Here is a 22,372-nt window from a genome sequence, read left to right on the forward strand (position 1 = left end):
CCACTATTAAATGTAGAAAGACTATAGAATTAAGATGATCATTTGAATGCTTAACTCAATAATAAGACAGACAATGTAATTTAAAAATGTACCAAACATTTGAATAAATACTTCGCCAAAAATGACATACAATTGGCCAATAAGCATTTGCAGAGATACTCAATCATTAGTTATTAGGAAAATGCAAATTAAAACCACAGTTAGTTACCACTACACATGTACTGGAGTGGCTAAAATAAAAAAGGATTAACAGTACCGAATAAAGATGAGGATGTGGAACAACTAGAGTGCTCACGCATTATTGGTGGAAATGTAATATAGTACAGCCACTTTGAAAAACAGTCGACAGTTTCTTATAAATACACACTCACCATGCAGAATTCTTCTTCTAACCAATTACCAGAGAATTGAAAACGTAAGCCCCCTACAGAAAACTGTGCAGTAATGTTCATAGCAGTTTTATTCATGATAGCTCAAAACTGGGAACAAGCTACATGTCCATCAACTGATGAATGTAAACAAATTGTGGCACATCTATACATTCAATTCTACTCAGTAATAAAAAAGAACAGAACTGCTGATACACACTGCATGGATGAATCTTGAAAGCATTAAGCTAAGTGAAAGAAGCCAGACACAAAACATTACACAGGGTAAGATTCCCAGGGCCAGCCCGTTAGTGTAGTAGGTAAGTTCACATGCTCCACTTCAGTGGCCCAGGATTTGCTGGTTCAGATCCAGTTGTGAACCGACACACCTCACGTCAGGCCATGCTGTGGCGGCATCCCACATGCAAAACAGAGGAAGACTGGCACAGACGTTAGCTCAGGGACAATCTTCCTCACCAAAACAAAAAAGATTCTACTTATATGACATTCTAGAAAAGCTGAAACTCTAGGAACAGAAAACAGATCATTGGTTGCCGGGAAGTGGGAATGGAATGAAGGGATTTACTGAAGAACTTTTTTGAGTAATGGAAATGTTCTATATCTTGATTTTTGTGGTAATTGCATGACTTCCTACATTTGCCAAAACTCAACATTATTTACTTAAAAGGATAAATTTTATTCTGTACAAATTATACCTCAGTAAACCTGATCTTAAAAAAAAAAGAATGTCATCATTTAATAATCCCTAATGATAGATTGGATCTAAGTAAAGATCATCAGTGATAGCTAAATCTATCAGATGAAAGGAAGTTAATGGGGGATTTTCTGATGAATGGGTGAGGCTGATGACACCTGAACTTATTGATCAACCTTTACACCACAAAAGGATGCAATAGGAAGAACACCACTTGTAAAGGATCCTTGTTAGAAAACTGAACCAGAATCTGATCAAGTCTCCAGTTAGACCTGCTAGTTTGCAGGAAATACAGAGGACAGAGGAACATGTTAAATGACACTCTCAGGATAAAAGCACAAAAATCCAAAGTGTGGGGAGTTCTACAGGGCAAACAACCCAGTTCTTTTAACAAACGAATTGCACGGAGAAAAGAAGGAGGAGTATCCTAGGAAATAACAGATTTGAGACATATCAAATAAAATTTGTACCTCATTAGGATCCTTGTCCAAACGAACTAACAATTGGGGGTATTTGAGGATATTAAGGAATTAATGTTGATTTTTTAGATGTGATATGGTATTGCTGTTATTTTTTAAAAGCTATTATCTTTCAGAAATTCATTCTGATATATTTATGGATGAAATGATATAATAAAATGAAATAACCCAGTGTGAGTCAATCTGTATGTAACATAGATAATCATCTTAGATTCAGTAGAATACCTACCTCCTGGAAGAGGGATTGTACAAATTTGATGAGATAATATTTATGAGAACCGTCAGCATGGCTCCTGGCATGAGGCAGTGAGTTAGTAAATCTTACTTAAATCTGCTCTTATCTTCTTTCCAGCCCTCCTCTGTCCTTTACAGAGATAAGCTGCCTCTCCTAATGGGAATCAGATTAGTACAAACTTTGTTAGGGGCAGGCTGCTTTCTTTTTGGTGTAAGGCAGGACCTTCATCGGGTTGACAGTAGTCATTGGTCCAATCTACTACCTTATGTGAGAGTCAGCATAGAGCTAAATCGTAAATTCAGATGACTTGACAAGTGAATGAGAAAATATCAGTCAGGGTTCTTGTGATGTGAGGAGTGTTCAAGGGGATCAGTTGTTGCAGGCAGCTGTGCAGATGGAAGTCCTTTATCCTGACCACCTTAGTGCCACTTACTGGCTTAGTGGAACTTTCTGATAGTAAAAGAACTAGTTTATCGATGTCATTTCTGTTTCCCCCAGGGAGAGTTACCACGTGCACGAGCCCCCCCGAGATTTGTGGGAGTCCTGATGTACCTTTGAGTATCCTACCAGTTAGGTTGGCGGTTCCACAAAGTTCTCGAGGACCCAGCTTTCTTCTGGCTTTCCGTATCCCCAACCATAGGTTGTGATTCTTTTCCACGTGCTCTAATGTAGTAGCAGTTGTTAAATCCTTATTTCAGTTAGCAGAAAGGAAGAAGAGGAAAGGTGGGCTTGCCTTTAAGGACACTTCCCAGAAGTTGTGTACATCACTGCTACATATAATCTACTGGCCAGAATTTAGTTTCATGTCTACGCCCAGCTACAAGGTCAGGAATTTAGTCTGTTTTTCCCCAGACTGGCATGTGCCAGATAAGTGTCTGGGTTCTTTTACTATAGAAGACAGGAAGAACAGATATTGGGGGGCAACTAGCAGCCTCTTCCCAAGGAGGAAAAGCATGTTGAGAAGGGAGTAAAGATAGCAGGCAGAGACATTCCACGTTTATAAGAGGTGGATCCTGGGCGAACAGGGTGTGATACACGTTCCCATTAGTCTACAGGGCAAGAATTCCTGTTGACATTGTTAGTTTTTTCCAATTGTCTTATAACAATGGTCCTCAAACTTTTTGGTTTTAGGATTCTTTACACTCTTAAAAATTATTTAGGACCCCAAAGAACTTTTTTAATATGGGTTATGTCTATCATTATTTACTGTATCAGAAATTAAAATTGAGTGATTTTTACAGTATTTATTAATTTATTTAAAAATAACAATAGACAAAATAATAAGATAAATATTGATAAATAATTTTTGTATAAAAATAACTATATTTGCAAAAATTGTTAAGTAAAGTGACATTGTTTAATATTTTTGGAAACCTCTTTAGTTTCTGACTTACAGAAGACCTGGAATGCCATATGCGCTTCTGCAGTCAATCTGTTGTAATATGTTATTTTGGTTGAAGTATATGAAGAAAATCTGACTTCACACTAATGTGTATCTGGAAAAGATAGAAGCAGTTCAGTAACTTTTTTTCACAAAATCGTGGTATTCTTTAATACTACATCAAAACTTTGCAAGTAACCTCAACGAGTAGTAGTTTCTTAACATTCTTTTTAATAATGTGAATTTTTCACATTCTATCACAATAAAATTCCTTGGTCTATGTTGCACTGTGAATCTTCTACTCATGCATGATTTTGTAACATCATGCATTGGTCACCTGGAAAACGTTGGTTCACCGAGTTATGAAGATCTTCCAAATGCTGACTCATGTCATTACATAATATTATAAAACACACTTGTAAATATCACCACTGATCTCATCAGAAAAGTCTTGTAAGTGTTGGGAACCTGCCTGTCAAGTTCACAGTTTTCCAAAAGTCTAATTTTCTTTCACTGGGAAACTCCAGTTTTATCATTGGTAATGGATACTGTGAGTTATTTTCCTTGAAGTGACAGGCTCACGCACCTCTGAATAACCATCTAGTTCACCTTGCAACTCAAATAGTTGCACAAGTACTTTTCCTTGAGGCAGCTTTTGGTTCAGCACACCCAACAGGTATGGGTTATGAAAGGAGGTCTGGGCCAAGGACAACCATGACTTGTTTCTGCTCCCTAGTACTGGGACAAAGAACATCTTCCCCGTGGTGCTTATCCTGAGAGAACACCTGGTTTTCAGTCTGTTTAAATAAATGCGTGTGTGTAAGTAAAAACTTGTAACCACTAATCCAGTGGTTCCCAAACGTACCTGCACATTTGAATCATCTGGGGAGCTTCCAGATGTCTGCGTCCCTCCATCAAAGACTATTGATTTGGGGCGTGGCCTGAGCTTGGAGTTTTAAAAAGATAACCCAGGTGATTCTAAAGTGCACACAAATTTGGAAGCCACTATACTAATCCCTATGTATTAAAAGAATACCGACCTACTCTGCAGAATTCAGAGTGTCCTCCCGGCTCGCCCAGGGGCAGACAGCTCCACGGCACTCAGGTAGCCAGGTCTCCAGCACGGGAGTCCCAAGACCCATCCCTGTCAAGCGGACCTCCTTGGACAAATCTAAAAGGCGTAGACAGTGTAGTGCTTAATAGTGGGCCGTGGTCTGTTTTTCTAAACATCTAGAAGACCTTTATATTTGCATTAAAATTTGAAATAGAACTCGAGTGAGAGACATTATTTTTTCCTCTTGGATATTTCATAAACAGATCTTAGTGAGGTTGTTGAGCCATTGCCAGAAAGAGATTGCTGAACTAAAGAAAATGCAAATGGGATGCCATTTTTTGTTTTATAAAGAAAGAGACCATTTGGTGCTATATACTTCCTTGGATGTATTTCAGCAAAAGAATCTCTTTGGAAGCTATTCTTGACGGAGGCCTCCGAGAAATTGAAATATTGGCCCATGTGACTTCCTTTAGTCAACATAAAGGAATTTATAAAGCACAAATTTCAGAAATTTGCCCAGCTTCATTGTCTACAGAGCTGCTTTTATTCTGGCCACGTTTGCTTCAGCTTATCTGTGGCTCAATCTCATATTTGAGTCTAGTGCCTGTGAAACTTCAGCTTTATACTTGGAAAGGTGTGTATTTTGCTACAATAAGTTTCAGAGATTGAATCTGACAAGAAATGATTCTTCCTTTTCTTAACCGAGTTGTTTCAATGGGAATGATGTTTTTTGGGTGCTTTTCTATTTTGGCTTGGGGTCATTCTGGTGACAAGGAGAAATATCACCTGCATTGTTCTTCCATTGTTCTTCCATTTTATGTAATCAGCTTTTGATTATTGGAAAGCAAATAGTTTCTCCAGCCTTTATGCAGGCATGTGTTTTTTTATTCATTTGAATGTTTACTGAGCACCAGTGGGAATATTAAGAGGCCAGGCACAGCAGCAGTAAAGATGACTCTCGCTCCTGGCCTGAAAGGCGTTAATCCACTGGTGGATGTGGACATGTGAGCAGGAGAGCACAGTGCAGCTAGAACCAGCGGGGAGGGAAGGAAGAGCTCACGTTTCTGAGTGACTGCGGGATGAGGCCCTTGGCAGGGTTTCAGGGCCACGGAGATCCGAAGCCTTTATGGTTTAAGAGTGTGGGTCTCAAAGAGGTTCCTAACGCCCCAGCTCACTAATTGCTGATGGGACTGGAACTTTGCTTTCTCATCTCTAGCTTGATACTCGTTGTACTATAGACTACCTCTCTTCTGTGGATTACTGTCTGCTAGAACACAGAAATGGCAGTGCTTCCTGGCCCTGCTGCCTACATTCCTTTCATATTCAGTTATGAAAGTGAATCAGAGAGCCCTGAATGTGTTACCGTTAGATCCTATAGCTGTGTGAATGATTTGTGCTGTTAAGGAAGCAGGAGGCCAAGGACTGTAGCATCGTCATCTATCCCAGTATGCCGTATTCACATAGCTGCTTCTGCACTTCAGCTTCCCATGCCTCTGTTCCTCTTGTTGGTCTCCTAAAGAGCATAAGTACATAGACAGATAGCCTGGTATTTATCTTTGCTAAAGCACCTAGCATAATGCCTTACATATGAAAGATTCTCAGATTTTTTAAATAAATAAATATTATATATATGTACATATATGTCAACTGTTTTCCATTACTTTTAGGTATGGTGTTGGAAACAGAGTGCATTGAAAACTTACCATGAGCCTCAAGACTATTGTATGCAGAGTAATTAAGGATTAACAGTTTAGTATTCGAGATTATAACCCCATAAAAGAATTTCTCAGGTGGCCACATGCTGGGGCTTTTGATTGCCAAATTATAAACCATGGGAGGTTATGGTGGTTGTGGCAGCATTAAACAACAAAATGAGTTGTAATCAACCACAGCGTCAAGATTAAAGATATTGCCCTTGTTTCACGGAGTGTTGGGAGTCTCGTTATGCTTCTTTCTACAGGTGTTATTTTAGACTTACGTTCATGATAGTGCAAAGATATGTACAGAATAGAAGGTAAATGCTGTTTGCTGGTGTGGGAATGGGTTTGGCTGTAGAATAAAGGAATGAATTGGAATGCATTGCATGGAACCTTGCTTCCATGATCCCAAGGCCTCTAGTTCCATAACCGTAAAAGTAAGACCCGTAATTTCCCACTGCCTGTTGTACTTCACAAATATCCAAGTCAAGTGTGTTTGGGAAGTTCTTTGTCCTTGTCCTCGTCCGTGTCAGTGACTCTCCTGGGCTTGTGAGTGGCCAGCTGTCCTTAGCCAACTTGACCCTGCGTACAGATCTGCTTCTTGGTGGTTGTCCTGGACGAAGAAGCCTCGGCCACAGGTGTGCTGGCAGGCTTTCCCCTGCAATCTTTCCCTAACTGCTGGTGATTGGCCATGTGGAGATGCTGCAGTGTGTCTCTCTGTCTTCTGCTGCTCTGCCCCATTTGGGATGGTGTGGGGAGGGTGGACGCTGGAGTCAGACCTGCTTGTTCCAGTCCCAGCTCCATGTCCTACTAGCTTGGGATCTTAGATAAGTCGCTTTTCCTCTTCTGTCCATCTATAAAATGGGTGATGCTTGGATAAATGAAATGAGGTCAATTTGGAAATGTAATGGCACATGGTGATTGCTTCATAAATGTTAGTCAGCATCACTGTTATTATTCTTATTGGCTAGTGATCATGTGTCACTATTTGATGGGTCATACTCATGAAACTATTTTACAAACCAAAAGTGGCAGGTCCGCACCTGTAGGATGCCAGATATTACTACCTCTATCCTTCAGCAGTAGAGAGACAAAAGTCTTAAAATCAGAAAAGAAAAAGAAACCTTAGATTTATCTTCCCTTTCTGTTCCCTAGGTTTGTTTTACAGTTTACTGTTTTTCATAAATCAAGTATGATAACTGCAAGGAGAAGAAAGTAGCTTCTTACTTTTGCAAATTATGTTATACAGTGTGCCTACTAAAAAAAAAAAAGATGAAAAGCTTACAATCCTAGCCTCGGTCAATCTTCGACTCTCTAGTGGCAGAGTCTCTAGAAATCTGCCTCTCCCGTGACATGCAGAACCCTGGTCACAGCTTCCAACTGAAAGCTTGGAAAGTCAGTGGGTTACACTAGCTGCTGAAAGCTGGGGAACGCCGCCTCTGACATAGCCCTCGCCCTCTGAGTGTGAACTCTGCAGTTCCCTAGCAGAAGAAGACCTTTGTTCATCTTGGGTAAGCATATGGTATTAAAGATGACCTCGTATGGAACGTAGCAAAATGTAGTGGATTTCACCGGGGGTTACCAAAGGTTTTCTTTTAAGGTCCTAGATTATTATCCCATCTGGCAATAATCACCTTCCTCATTTGTTTAATCCAGAGAAGAACTGACTGGTTTCACCAGCACTGAGATCACCCACTCCACTGAAAACACCCCAAAATTCTCCTTCAGCTGGCTGTTTTTCACCAACTGCTCCTAGCCTTCCATATTCAAGAGATATATGTGGTCCATTGACTTGTAAAAATGATTTTGCTCCTACAGTAAGCACTGGGCCAAGTTGGCAAAGAGGAGCACTCTCAGCTTTTTATATTGTGCATTAGAGGGTCATTTTTTCCTGCAGGCCAGCAGTGTTGTGCTGTTTTGTGACACACTGGTGTCTAGTACTCTTCTGAATCTTTGCTGAGTGTGCAACTTCAGTGGTTCAAGTTTCTTCCCCAAATCAGTGCCTGAATTCAGCGACACCCTCTCAAGCCACTGAAGTAAGAGCCCCGCCTGCTCCCATCACATGCCCTTGCACAGAGCATCCTAGTGCTCAGGTACTTCCAGGAGGTGTGAGTGACTCTGCCTTGGACTACTGAGGTAACGCGATGCTGGTGTACTTTCTCTGGAAGCTCAGGGAACCCCTGTAGCGTTCCAGGGAGCTAAGTAGTCTAGCATCCCCCAGTACTTGCAGAACTGTTTTTCCTTTCCTCTTTGTTATGGGCTTTCTTCTTTGGTCCTCATCTCATTCACTGTGGCCTCTGAACTGTAGTGCTAACAAAGCAAACAACCTCCAGTGCCATCACCACCTCTGACCATTCCCACTGCTTCACTGCACTCCACTGTCCTTTTCGCTCTGCATTTCTTTTCCTCCTGTTCTGGCTCATTCCCTGGTCACTTCTGGCCTGAGCATTCAGCACGCACAGCACATTGGCTGTATACACCACCTTTGATTCTTCTCAGATATTTTCTCTCTCTATGCAGGCTCAGGGACTGCTTATTTGCAGCAGGAGACATTTTCTTTTATTTTTGCTCTTCCTTTTACTTCCAGATTTAATGCCCTTCTGGCCTTACGTGGTCTGAGCTCCATGTAAGTGACAGTAGGCTGATGACTGCTTATGTTCCACTCAGACGGGTCTAGACTGCAGACCCATTGCAGTGGAGTGCTGCTGGCTTCATTCTGAAGTATTCTTTGGGATTCTCTTTGAACCGAAGTTTGGTATAAAGATGGAGATTATAGACTCCCACATTCATTTTGTTCAATACCAGCCACCCTGAATAACATGATTTTGAGGATCAGTATCCTCCTTAAATAGCCCATCATATGGCAGACGGCTCAAGACCAAGAGAAATAGGCAAGTTTTCATTTGTGTGGGGTTTTCTTTTCCAAAATGAAAGATTCACTACATCTGAAAAATAAAACAAATACTGTAGTATATAAATATAACTCAGCATGTTAATTAATTTAATTAGTTCCATCCTCCCTCCTGGGTGAGCTTGAACCATGAAGCCACCTACATGTACACTGCACAGACATTCACCCGGAGGGTGAGATGTGCGAGAGTCACCGACAGAGCACGGACTGGAGTCCTGAAACCAAGGGTAAGAGTGTTTTTAAAGGGAAAAGGTGATTATTGCGTTTTTCTGGATTCTTTAGGCAATTTTCCTTTCTAGAGTAGATCATTTGGCTCTAGTATCCGTGAGATGGCACAATGTACTTTTTTTGTTCCTCGAAGAGGGACTTATTTTTACTCTTTGGTAATTAAAAGCACGTCACAATAAATTTAACTCAAAATGCAGAATATAGTGAGATCAGGCATTTTATTTAAGGAGAAAATGTTAAATGATTGTTAATTTGCCTTGTGGTCAATAGCTGTCCAGATACTGCAGTAAGAAAGTTAGTCCTGACGAAGAGGAAAAGGTTGCAGTATTCAGCTAAGGGCCGGCTGTCTCAGGAGTGCTGTGTCTGATTCTTCCCCCTGTACTCTGAGTTTACACTAGGTGGCATGCAAGGAAAGCTGAACAGATGCACACACTTGATCCTGTGGAAACAATTCTTTGGCACTTGCCGTGATCAGTGGGCTCAGCTTTGGAGTCAGTGTTTGATTTGTGATTGTTTTCTTTCCCCTCACCCCCAGGATGAAGTGTCCTCTTGCTGGTACAAATAAAAGATTTCTAATTAACACAATTAAGAACACACTGCCCTCCCATAAAGAGCAAGACCAAGAACAAAAAGAGGGCAGTGAGGAACCTGCGAAAAGCCAGACCCAGAAGGAAGAAAACCGGAAGCAGCGCAGGAGCCACCCTTACAAGCACGGCTTCCCGGCTCGCGGCGCGGCCAGCCGTTCTCCACCAAGGAAGCGGAGCAGCCAGGAGAAGTACGAAAAGCGGCCGAGCAAGCGGTGAGGCCGGCTGCAGACCCAGCACGACTGTTAGGAGCAGTGAGCTGTTCCACCTGGGATTGGGGGGGTGTGCAGAGAAAGGTACTGAGGACAGACCTTGAGCTGGCAGAGCAAACGCCTAAGAGGGATTTTGACAGTAGGCCCTTGTGGTTGCGACCAGCAGAAACAACCCAGAGGAAACCTTCAAGGAAGTGAGTACAAAAAAGACTCGCTCTGAAGACGTCTTGGCAAGTTTAAGCTACTTCAGCAGTGTAGTATACATATGTATTGTTTTTAGTTTATTTTGTTTGGAAGTTGGTTTCAAAATGAATCTAGAACTTAAAAGTTTTCAGAGTTTGTTAAAACTAGTTCCATTGTTTTTGATGTGCTGCAATTGTGGTCATTTCTCAAAATCTCTCAAAAAATGGAATACTTGTAAATCCTATACTTTACATTTTTGAGTGACAAATTTAAAATTTAGAAATCATCTGGTCAGTAGCCATATTTATGAAAAGTTATAGCCCTCCAAGGGCTAGAAATTTACCGAGAAACTCCTTGATAGCTCTGCGTTTGTCTTCCTTTAAGTGAACAATGTAGGAAATTCTCAGAATGAATTTAGCACTCCGTATCAATAACCAGAGGTTAAAGAATTGGCTCTGTTGTTTCCTTGTGCATTCTCAAACTCATTCCTAAGATAAACAATTTTTCTATATTTACTGTTTTTGAATAAGTTTTAAGTGGTACTTTAAAAAGAACCCTCAAAGCTTAAAATTAATTATTTTAATGCTATGTCTTATTTAGCTGAAGACCACTCTTAGTATAGTTGTTTCAGAAATCTTAATTGTAAATGTAAAAATGTGTTTACAAGCCTTTTTTTTGTTTTTTCAGTATCGGTGTGAATCTGTTTTAACATACAATCACAAACCTTTCAAAGCTGTGTTCTTCCTTTCATGTTCAGGAGAATGTCACCAAGCACCCTCTTCCCAGGTCCACAAAAGGAAGAAGGATCTGCCTCTGTCCCCCCTCCCAAGTTTTCTGAAGTGTCTGAGCTTATGCCTGGCTGCTCCCAGATAATCGTTCTGCCGCAGCCTGCTCCCTGCTTCCTGGCAGCCAAGAAAAGCCCTTTCTAAAAGCTAGAAAGGAGGATAGCCAAAAAGTTAGCTTTGGGGTGTTTATAGAGAAACCAGAATAGACCTTGTATCATTCCCCAACCCCAAGCTACTCTGCCACACCGTCAGTCTGCTCTGAGCTGAAGGCTCGGGAGTCCCAAACCCAAAGCGTTCTCTCTTGACCCTCCCCTTCCCCCACCCAGGACCCCAGGACCTCAGCCTCTCACTTTGTAACAACATGCATTCCTTTCAAACACAGAAGGAATTTGGTTCACATGACTTTATCCAAATCTAGTTATGCATTAGCCTGTTTTATTTGTGCTATATTTGAAATGTTTTGTATTCAAATATTTATTAGAAATAGCATAAAGTTGTGGAGGTTTTTAAAAATTCTTGTTATAATTAAGTAAAATAAAGTTGAATTAAACCATTTGTCTATGCGCTACATATTTAGAGCAAATTGGCAATTCACTTTTTAAAAGGGGATGATTATCATGAGCATATTCTTACACTCAAAAGTAAAGGAAGCTCTTTAGCCTAATGATACTTGCCTTTCTTATATAATTGTGTTAAAGAATGAGTGTTCCACAGAATCATTTTCACTTTAAAAACCACAGTTCCACTTGTGAAAATTTTATTAGAATCTTTAAAACTTTTATCAAGAGCAGCCATGGTTTCCTCTTTATAAATGTCAAGAGCAAACTATCTGTTATTTCATAGCTATACAGTAGATGTTAGGGAGGCATTGGTCCTAAGATACCGTACACACGAGCTGCCTCCTACTTCTGTGGTTAACATACCACCCTGGCAGCTTTTTTCAGTGTTACTGTCTGCTCTCCAGTGTAACTATATGTAGAGATCACAGAGCCCAGGATAGAAATTGGAAAAGCCGAATCAGTCCTGCCTCTGCTGTGGGCTCGCTGCGGGGCCTTACCTGGGTCGCTTTTCCGGACTGTATCTTCCTCATCTGCAAACTGAGATGTGTGAACTGAGTCTCTAACTTTGGAACAAGTAGAGACAGAAGTGCAAAATGTTTAGTCCTAAGTTCTAGGAGCTGTATTTCACGCTTCTGCTAGAACGCTAAGACTTAAACACAGCTGCGACTTAGTGGAATTCATTTTCTGTTTTACCTCATTTTAGCAAACATGTTCGCTAGGAAATGTAAACCAAGAGCTATAGTCCGCCACATCTAGTCACGTGCCAGTGGCTGGTCCTTGAACAGCACACGCCTGCTGGGAGGGGGCCAGGGCAGGTAGCTTTACCCTGAGCAGGCTGAGCACGAAAGCATTTCCTCACGCCTGAGGCTGGAGGATGGCCATGGAGTTTTGAATTTCCCTGTGATTTTTTTGTCTTTTGAGGGGAAAGGGGCAGATCTGCCTCCAATCGACTAGGTCAAATTGATCATTCTTTCATTGATTATTGATGTGACTTAGCACAGCACTTAAATTCTTAGATTATAATTAATATCTATCACTCCTAGAGGCCATGCCACTGTCTTTGGATCAAAAAGAGCATCTGGTGGGTAATCAGTGCCTGTTCAGCAGACATTGCATGAGGTGAATTCTGGATAAAGTGAAGCCTCTCCACTTTCCCGAGGAATATTAAACCCATAAAGAGCCTCTCCACGAGGCAAGCTATACTGACCCTGTGTGGACAATAACATTTATCATCCATCACCTATGGGCAAATATTGTTAGCCCTTTTTCCCCCAGCTTTATTGAGATATATTTGACATATAACATTGTGTACATTTAAAGTGTACAATGTGATGATTTGATATAAGTATGTTGCAAAATGATTTCCACAATAAGGTAATACATCCATCACCTCACAGTTACCATTTTGTGTGTGTGTGTGTGGCGAGAACATGTATGATAGGCCTTTTACCTGTGTCCATATAATCATCTCCCAACCCTATGAAGAAGGTGCTATTGCTTTCATTTTACAAATAAGGAAACAGAATAGGTTTAATAAGTTTGTCCAAGGTCACAGAGCTAGGAAGTGGCAGAAATGCTATCTGATGGCAAGACTGTGAATCAAAGACCTATATTCTTTCCTCTACCCTATGCCATTAGCGAGATTTGAGTTAAGAAGGCTTAGAGTCAAGGCCTCTTTGCTGCTGTAAATAACATTCTATAATCCAAGGAAAGTATCTACCTCTACCTCTCAGAGGATTTGTATAAATAAATCATTTTTATTTGGTTTACTATGCTGTAAGTCTCAGTGGAAGGCCCTGGGCATTATCATGAAAAGGCCAGTAATAAACACAGATTTGGGAGCATCATCAATAGTTGATTAGATGAGTGATTTCTCCCATCTATCTAGCCTTGTAATGTTCACCTTTGGTTTTTATAGCTTGTACTTTCCCTATGTGAAACAAACTCCAGATATAATTCATCTATGAAATACCTAAGGTAGATATTTCCCCACCAGGTAAATGTATAACCTGCTCTTAATGGTGGTCTTCTGTCCTTCCTAAATTTTTTTTTCCTCATTAATTAGCCAGGTGTAATTCCCTCAAGATGAACTAGTATATACTGTCCAATTTCAAGCCTCTATTTATCCCAAATTACAAACAAGTACATTTTCAAAAAACCAGGCGAGGCTGCGAAGAGCAGGCTCACTGGTGAGATGGCCAAGCCCATGTAGGTTTTAAAGTTGACCCTTGAACTCACCCTTTCAGCTTTCTAACTCACTCTCTGGAGCCCACAGGACCCAGGGACCAGAGGAGAGTGATCAAGCAGGCTCTTGATGACCCATTTTGCAGAGGGGAATGCTTAGGTGCTGAGGAATCCAGTATCTCACTCTCTAAGGCTGGCACCATGAGGTGGAGCATGTGCCCGGGATCTATACAATGAAAACTACAAGGCTTTGGTGAAAGAATTTGAAGACGCAAACAAAAGATATCCATGTTAATGGATTGGAAGAATTAATTTTGTTAAAATGTCCATACTACTTGAAGCCATTTATAGATTCAAAGCAATCTCCACCAAAATACCAATGGCATTCTTCTCAGAACTAGAAAAAATAATCCTAAAATTTGTATGAAACCACAAAAGACCTTGAATAGCCAAAATAATCCTGAGGAAAAAAAACAAAGCCAGAGGTATCACACTTCCTGATTTCAAGCTATACTGCAAAGCTACAGTAATAAAAACAGTATGATACTGACACAAAAATAGACACATAGACCAATGGAACAGAATAGAGAGCCTAGAATTGAACCCCTGTTTATATGGTTAACTGATATTTGACAAGGGAGCCAAGAGCACCCAATGGGGAAAGGATAGTCTCTTCAACAAATGGTGATGGAAAAACTGGATAAACACATGCAGAGCAATGAAATTGAACCCCTATCTTACACCATTCACAAAAATTAGCTTGAATGGATCAGACTTAAACATAAGACATGACATTACAAAACTCCTAGGAGAAAATGTAGGGAAGAAGCTCGTTGACATTGGTCTTGGCAATGATTTTTTGGATATGACACCAAAAGCACAAACAACGGAAACAAAATCCAGCAAACGGGACTACATCGAACTTAAAAGCTTTTGCACAGCAAAAAAAAAAAAAAATTAACAAAATGAAAAGGCAGCCTACAGAATGCGAGAAAATTTTTGCAAACCATATATTGGATAAGGTTAATAGCCAAAATATATAAAGAACTTATATAATTCAAAATCAATAAAACAATCCAATTAAAAAAATGGGCAGAAGAACTAACCAGATATTTTTCCAAAGAAGACGTCCAAATGGCCAACATGAAAAGATGTTCAACATCACTAATCAACAGGGAAATGAAATCAAAACCACAACAAGATACCACCTCATACCTGTTAGAATGGCTATCATCAAGAAGACAAGAGATAAGTGCTGGCCAGAATGTGGAGAAAAGGGAACGCTTATACACTGTTGGTGAGAATATAAATTGGTTAAACCACTATGGAAAACAATATAGAGGTTCCTCAAAAAATTAAAAATAAATCTACCATATGATATAGCAATTCAACTTCTGAGTATATATTAAAAGGAAACGAAAACAAGATTTTGAAGAGATATATGCACTCCCATGTTTATTGCAGCATTATTCACAATAGCCAAGATATATGCCCATCAATGGATGAATGGATGAAGAAGATGTGAGACATATGTATACATAGATATCTATATCTCTAATATATATGAATATTATTCAGCCACGAGAAAGGAGGATATTCTGCCATTTACAACAACATGGATGGACCTTGAGCACATTATGCTAAGTGAGATAAGTTAGACAGAGAAAGACAAGTACTGTATGATATCACTTATATGTGGAATTATGAAAAGTGAACTGGTAAAAACAGAATAAAATGGTGGTTACCAGGGGATGAGGAGTAGGCAGACAGAACAGATGTTGTTTAAGGATACAAACTTAGAATGAGTCGTAAGTAAGCCCTGTAGATCTAATGCACAGTGCAGTGAATATAGACAGCAATGTTGTATTATAATCTTCAAACTTGCTAAGAGATTAAAAGGTAATTTTTCCAACTACTAAAAAGGATAATTATATAACATAATGGAAGTGCTAATTATCGCTACAATGACAATCATATTACAATATATAAATGTATCAGATTAATATGTTGTATACTAAATTTGCACAATGTTATATGTCAAATATATTTCAATTAAAAAAGAGAAATATATAAAAACAAAAAAACTGACAGCAATGGTTGCCTCTGGAGTGGGTAGGGGAGAATATAGTTTATACATTTATCTTCTTTTTGTACATTCTCTTGAAAAACAAAAAAACATAACTTTTGTAACAAAAAACAACGTGTAAAAAATAAACCAAGCCAGTGTGTAAGGAGCAAATCCAGTGTCTCCTCCCACCCCTGCTTGGTTCTTTTCCTCGCATGTGCTCATTAGGGCTCAAGATGGCAGCAGCTGCAGCAAGGACTCTGCATCCGCGGCCATGAAACATCTGTGGCCATGAAACCCTCTCCCTGGAGGACCCAGTGTGCACGGAAGGCCATGGCTGTGGGTCCTGAGACAGTGAGAGCATCAGCAAGGGTCTCTGGTGGCGCTGACAGAGAAAAGAAAGAGGAGACAGAAGTAAAAGCAGACACATGCCTTCAGAAAACAGGAAAAATAGAGGGGAGCATGGCAAAAGAACAGCAACAGAAGTCAAGCAAGAGAAGGTTTAAAACAGCTTAAAAGAACTAGGAGAAAAACGGGCAAAAGGGTGAATGGACATTTCACAAAATAAGTTACATGAATGGCTGATAATTATTTGATAAAGTGCTCAACATCATTAGTCATCAAGGACCTGCAAATTAAAATAAAAATGAGTTACCATATACCTACCAGAAGAGCTGAAATTAAAATGATTGACAACTCTAAATCTTGTTGAGGAGCTGGGGCAGACAGAATTACCGTGTATTATTGGAGTGTAAAATTGTAAAACCACTTTGGCAGTTTCTTATAAAACCTGCCGTATGAATGACCCAGCAATTCTGCTCTAAACTGGAAAAAGCCCAAGGTCCATTAAGAGGAGAATGTGGCATATACATAAAATTGTAGACACGATGGGGATGCTTTCCATCCAGATACCACCTCAAGGACAGTCTGCTCAGCTGTAGGGAGTGTGATCAGCAGATAGCCTCCAGCTCCCAGCTACTCAAGGTTAGCCTGAGCTGCAGCAAAAGATGTGCCTTTCTGGATGCAGCCCACATCTGGTGACTGAGCAAGGTGGGGCGTGAAGGCCCAGCCATTTCTGCTCCATGTGGGAAATTGGTGAGCAGTTCTCCCTCAGAGTTCCCACTGGGTTGGGAGAGGATGTCTGGCCTGCGTGGCAGTTCAGCTTCTTTCTGGGCCCCATCCTGCTTCTGCCTGCTTCCTTTCACAGGTGTTGATTCCAGGTAAACTTCTTGCACCCCAAACTTTGTCTCAGCACCTTCTACAAACAATCCAACCTGCCGCAGTTGTGTCCAGGAGTGATCTGAAAGAGCAGACAATGAAATGGGATTTTGGAGCTGAATCACTCACCATTCAGCTGGCAACTTGGAAACCTTGCCCAAGGGGTGTTTCCCTTGCTAAAACTCACTGGTGGTGAATTGGGAGAGGGTACTTGTAGAAGGGGATTGCTGCAGGTTCGAGTGTCAGGCGTTGGAGATTCATGGAAGAAATAATAGATATAAGGATAAGTGGATTAAATGGCTACTGCCTGGTGCTAAGATGGCTCCTAGAAGCATGGAAAAAGTGGTAGTCCATGCTAGGTAAAGTTGAAATGCCTTTATGGGATAGCTAGTCTTTCATTAACTTTTACCACTGGTCATAGCAATACTAGGAAATAACTCAAGTTCCAGAGCTCCTGCCTGCCCGCAAAGTACAGCATTAGCCCTATTTCTCCTTGTTAATTAGGAACAATGCCTTAGCCAATGTAGCACACCCGCTTTATGCCTGTTGGTTCCTTGGCATTAGAAGCCAACAATGGCCATGTGATAGTCTTGAAGGACCCACTGTTGAGTTCCTTGTGGAAGCGTGCCATCTTTCATTACAAGACGTCTAAAGAAGTAGCACTGGTGTCACAGATAGGGAGCAACATTGTACAAGTGGAGCATAGTGTGTAATAGTGATAGGTACCACTTCGACTTTCACCCCTTGATTCTTGGATCTATTTTTTTCTGCCCATGGGAGAAACCACACCATATATTGGCTATTTTTCTGTAGATATCCTAACTTCACAAGGTGTTGCCTCCCAGCTGGCATCACACATGAGTCCTGAAAATGCCATTCCACCATTCTGTACAACCAGCTGCTCTTAGCTGATGGGGTTTGTTATAAAATAGTGAATCCCTTGGACATACTGTCTCACTTCTTTTGCTATAAAATAAATCTCTGCAAGAAGCAAAATTATAAGGAATAGCATGATGGTAAATAAGGTATGCACTAAGTCCATGGATGGAGATGCTAGAGGCATGATGGACAGGAAAGGCAAATCTATATCCGGAAAAAGTGTTTACTCTAATGAAGATAAACTACTGCCCTGTCCATTATGGAAGGAGTCCAATGCAATTAACCAGCCACTAAGAGGTTGACTGGTCCCTTCAAGACGTGGTGCTTGATGGGGGCCAACACTGAACTGCATGGCTAGCAGGTTGGATGCTCAGCAGCGGTGACAGCCAGATCAGCCTTCTTGGCAAGGTCCATGTGGAGCTCATGCCTAACCTCCATCCCTGCCGCCATGGCCACTTTATACACAAGCCCACTGGAAGACAGAGAAGACATCTCTGCTTACTGAGATCCACACAATGAATCATCTTGTTCACCTAGTTATTGAGACCCACTTCTGCCTTGGGCTCCCTCTGGTAAATATTCGCATGGGACACCAGTTTCTCATACTCTGTGCATTCTAAGAAGTTTATCTATATACCTCTTGCCCAGACCTCCTTGTTTTTAATTCTCTGATCTTGTTCCTGCCACTTGTCTGACCATCTGACCAAACCATTAACCATTGCCTATGAATCAGTGTAGATATGCATTTCTGACCCTCTCTTCTTCCATTTAAGTTAGACAATCAAATGTCCTGCTGGAAGGTCTACCCACTGGGAAGATTCCTTTTCCCAGCGACCTTCAGGGCCACCCATGAGTGGGGCTTTGGTGCTGTAGCAGTCCCTATGAGCAGCAGAGGGAACTTGTAATGAGGCCCGAGGGTGGGTTGGAGAGGAGCAGGGCAGCAAGAGTAGGTGCAGTGAAGTCTAAGCCACTTGCTTATGAATCTAACCTGTGCCTTCAGGACCCGCTTGAGCCTGATCTCACATTAATACTTTCTTTGAAATTGAAGTGTTGCTTCACATGCCCAAATGTATGGCTTTTGGATGACATCCAGTTCATAACGGGCAGTTTGGATCATATGGTCACTTGCTGTCCTATGATTGGGTGTTTGGTCTCTACCCACACCCGGTAACAATCCAGAAGCTTTTTCTCAATAAGAGATTAGCTATTTACCCAGGCAAGTAGGGCTCTTTTCCTGAACACTATGACCGGAACTGTAACTCTCCTGTATGAGTTTGCCCCAAGCTTCACAGATGATCTCTATCTGCTATAGATGCATTATCATTGGATCTGTTAGATCATAAGGCCTGAGGGTGATAACCACATTGCAGCCTGAACTAGCTTGAAAGCATTCTCTTGCTCTTAGTATCACTCAGACCTGCCAATGTTACAGATTTATCGGTAAATGGTTAGAGAAGTAGACTCAAATATTATAGGCTCAGCACTACATAATTTATTGCCCAAGCCTAGACACTTTTAAGTGAAAAGGATGCTATTTAAAATTACATCAAGATGACAGGCATAAGCTTCAGGCAAATGAAGTTCTAGGCAAACAAGTCATTCTAGATATATATTGCCTCCAAGATTCAAAGAAACCCACCAAGCATTGTGACTTTTTCTTAGTGGTGGGAGGTGCAAATTATTGTCTTATGCAGTCAATGAGCCATGTCCAGGTTTTCGCTGTAGTCTGCCTATTCTCTCTATGGCTCAAGAGTTTCCCCTGCAGGAAACAAATGCAGCTTTAGTGTATGAAGGGGAAAGGGAGCTACCTGGTGGCATCTGTGACTGACTGAAGACTACCATTACGTCTTGAAGAACAGCATGAAGATGCAGGACAAATAACCTCAGGGCTACTTGTATGAAGTGGAGAATCACTTGGCTAATGTTAACTGCACGATGCATACGTCATTTTCTTGCTTACAGTTGAAGTTTCTTGCTGCCTGGTGAGAAGATCCCGCTTCCCTTCCACTCACCTGATCCAACTCCCAGAGGTTTCTCTTACACTGAGGATGAACAGTTACAATCCTTGGAAAGTTCTCAATATATTGGACAGTAGATGACAAAAACCAATGATCTCTGAGTGAAAGAAAACAAACGAGATGAGCCCTACAATTGCCTCTGCATGGAAAAAGTTTCTTAGCTGCTGGACAGGGGAGGGGAAGCCAGGCAGAGACTAAAGTTTCCCCCAAGTTGAGGTGGCAGAAGTGGAAATCTGAGGAAGCCAAGACAACTGGAGTTCACAGGAGACAGTGCTGAAGAGGAGGGAGCTGCACAGAGAAAGAAGGCCAGAGATCAGCAGAGGGTCACTGTCAGATGTTCACCTGAATACCAATCGGTGCGTGTGTCTGAGGAAACTGCCTGAGACCAGGAAAGGACCCCATGAAAGCATGAAATGGAACAATCCTCAGAGCTCACAGAGTTAGGAATAGTGCCTGATTTCATTAGCCACAGTGGAAACCCTAACAATTCACAGGCCATCAGAGCATTCAAAAGGGTTCTGCATCCGCAGTGGGGTGAACTTAGCCCTAGACAGAATGGTGCTCTGAATCCACTGAACAAAGTTCAAAGGTAAGACCCAAGAAAGTCAAACTGTTTCCAAGAAACTTAACAGAAGTCCAGAAAAAATTGCAAGAATGGTTATAGGAATACAAAGATAAACAGCACCACCAAGCAAAATTCACCATGCCTGGCACCCAATCAAAATTTATCAGACATACAAAGGGGCAGAAAAATACAAGCCATCATGAAGAGAAAAATGAATCAATAGAAAATGACCTAGAGATGTGAGAGATGATAGAATTAGTAGCTAAGGACAATAAATATTATTCTATATGTTCATGAAGCTAGAGGAAAGATTGAACATATGAAGTAAAGACATAGAGTATAAAAAAGACCAAAATCAAATAGAGATCTGAGACAAAAAAAATATGTTGGAAAGGATAATAGCAGATTAGACATTATAAAAAGATTAATAAACTTTAAGACATAGCAATAGAAACTATTCAAAATAAACTACAAAGAGAAAAATGACTGAAAAAAAAGAACCTGGGGGCCGGCCCTGTGGCCAAGTGGTTAAGTTTGTGTGCTCTGCTGCAGGTGGCCCAGTGTTTCGTCAGTTTGAATCCTGGGCACGGACATGGCACCACTCATCAAGCCATGCTGAGGCGGCATCCCACATGCCACAACTAGAAGGACCCACAATTAAGAATATACAACTATGTTCCGGGGTGCTTTGGGGAGAAAAAGGAAAAAAATAAAAAAATCTTTAAAAGAACCTGGAGCATCCCTGAACTCCAAGACAAATTCAAGTGACTAAATACACTTGTAATTGGAAACCTCAAAGATGGCAATGGGTAAAGAAAAATATTTGAAGAAATAACGATGACAAATTTTCCAAATATAGTGAAAATTGTAAACACATGGACACAAGAAACTCAATGAATTCCAAGCATTAAAAAAAATGAAGAAAATCACACCAAAGCCCAGGAAGATAAAATTGCTTTAAACCAATGATGAAGAGACAATTAAAATCAGCCAAAATAAAAAAGAGAGCACATTCAGAGAAACAAAGATAAGGTTCAAAGCAGACCTCATCAGAAACAACGGAAGCTAGAAGACAGCAAAACTAGACCACATCTTTAAAATACAGAAAGAAAAAACAACTTTCAACCTAAAATTCTTTACCCAGTTAAAGTATCTTTCAAAAATAAAAGATCCTTGCCAATTTCCTCATCCTCACTCTCTCAGGGAACCACCAGCCATGCCCATTGCACACTGATCTTCCAGAGAAAGTGTCTTAGGACCATGGAATCAGAGTCCTCTGCTGAGACTGCCACCACCTCGCATCCCTTGTGAGAACATGTAGGAGAAAAGACGTGAACAGGGTGAGGATGAGGCACTGTAGTTTTGATTATTTTACACATTGGGATTTTTTTTCTGATACTGCATTCTGTTACAAAAGTGATATGCTTTTTATTTTTTAGGGTAATGTATAAAAAGAAAGGAAATGCATAAATTACACTCTCGCTTTACTGTTACTTAAGGGTGAAGGTCTGAATGCTCTCCCCCATAAGATCAAGGATGTCCACTTCCTCTATTTCTGTGCAATGGTATCCCAGAGGGCCTAGCCAAATGCAATAACTCAAGAAAGAGAAATAAGTGGCATTTAGATTGGAATGGAAAAATTAAAACTTTCTTGATTTGCACTCGACATGCTTTTCTAGGTAGAAAAATTCTATAATATCTATAAACAGCTACCAGAACTATTAAGCAAGTTTAGCAAGGATGCAGGATACAATATGAGTATACAAAAATTAATTGTTTTCCTGATACTAGCAACAATCACAAAATAAAATTTTAAAAATTTAAATAACATGAAAAATGTGAAATATATGGGGATAAATCTGATAAAAGATATGCAAAACCTGTACACTGAAAATTTCAAAACATGACTGAGAGAAAGATCTAAATAAATAGAGAGCTATACCATGTTAATGAATTGGAAGATTCAATATTTTTAAGATATTCTCTTAAATAGGTATATAAATGCAATGCAATCCCAATAAAAAAACATCTGGCAGGTTTTTGCAAACTCT

At 40.6% G+C, this 22,372-nt stretch overlaps 1 protein-coding gene across 5 annotated transcripts in view; it reads left to right on the top strand.

The window, feature by feature from the left end:
- LOC106832904 (protein POLR1D) overlaps positions 1-14,513 on the top strand; it is a 45,498-nt gene extending 30,985 nt beyond the window's left edge. For all 5 annotated transcript variants that reach the window (XM_044777383.2, XM_070520448.1, XM_014843826.3 and 2 more), the window contains one exon: positions 9,604-14,513. In XM_044777383.2, the coding sequence (XP_044633318.1) occupies positions 9,604-9,871 (268 nt within the window). In that variant the 3' untranslated portion in view covers positions 9,872-14,513. The remainder of the gene's footprint in view (positions 1-9,603) is intronic.
- Positions 14,514-22,372: the final 7,859 nt, after the last annotated feature.

This window comes from Equus asinus, chromosome 11, assembly GCF_041296235.1.
Source record: "Equus asinus isolate D_3611 breed Donkey chromosome 11, EquAss-T2T_v2, whole genome shotgun sequence".
Taxonomy (NCBI): domain Eukaryota; kingdom Metazoa; phylum Chordata; class Mammalia; order Perissodactyla; family Equidae; genus Equus; species Equus asinus.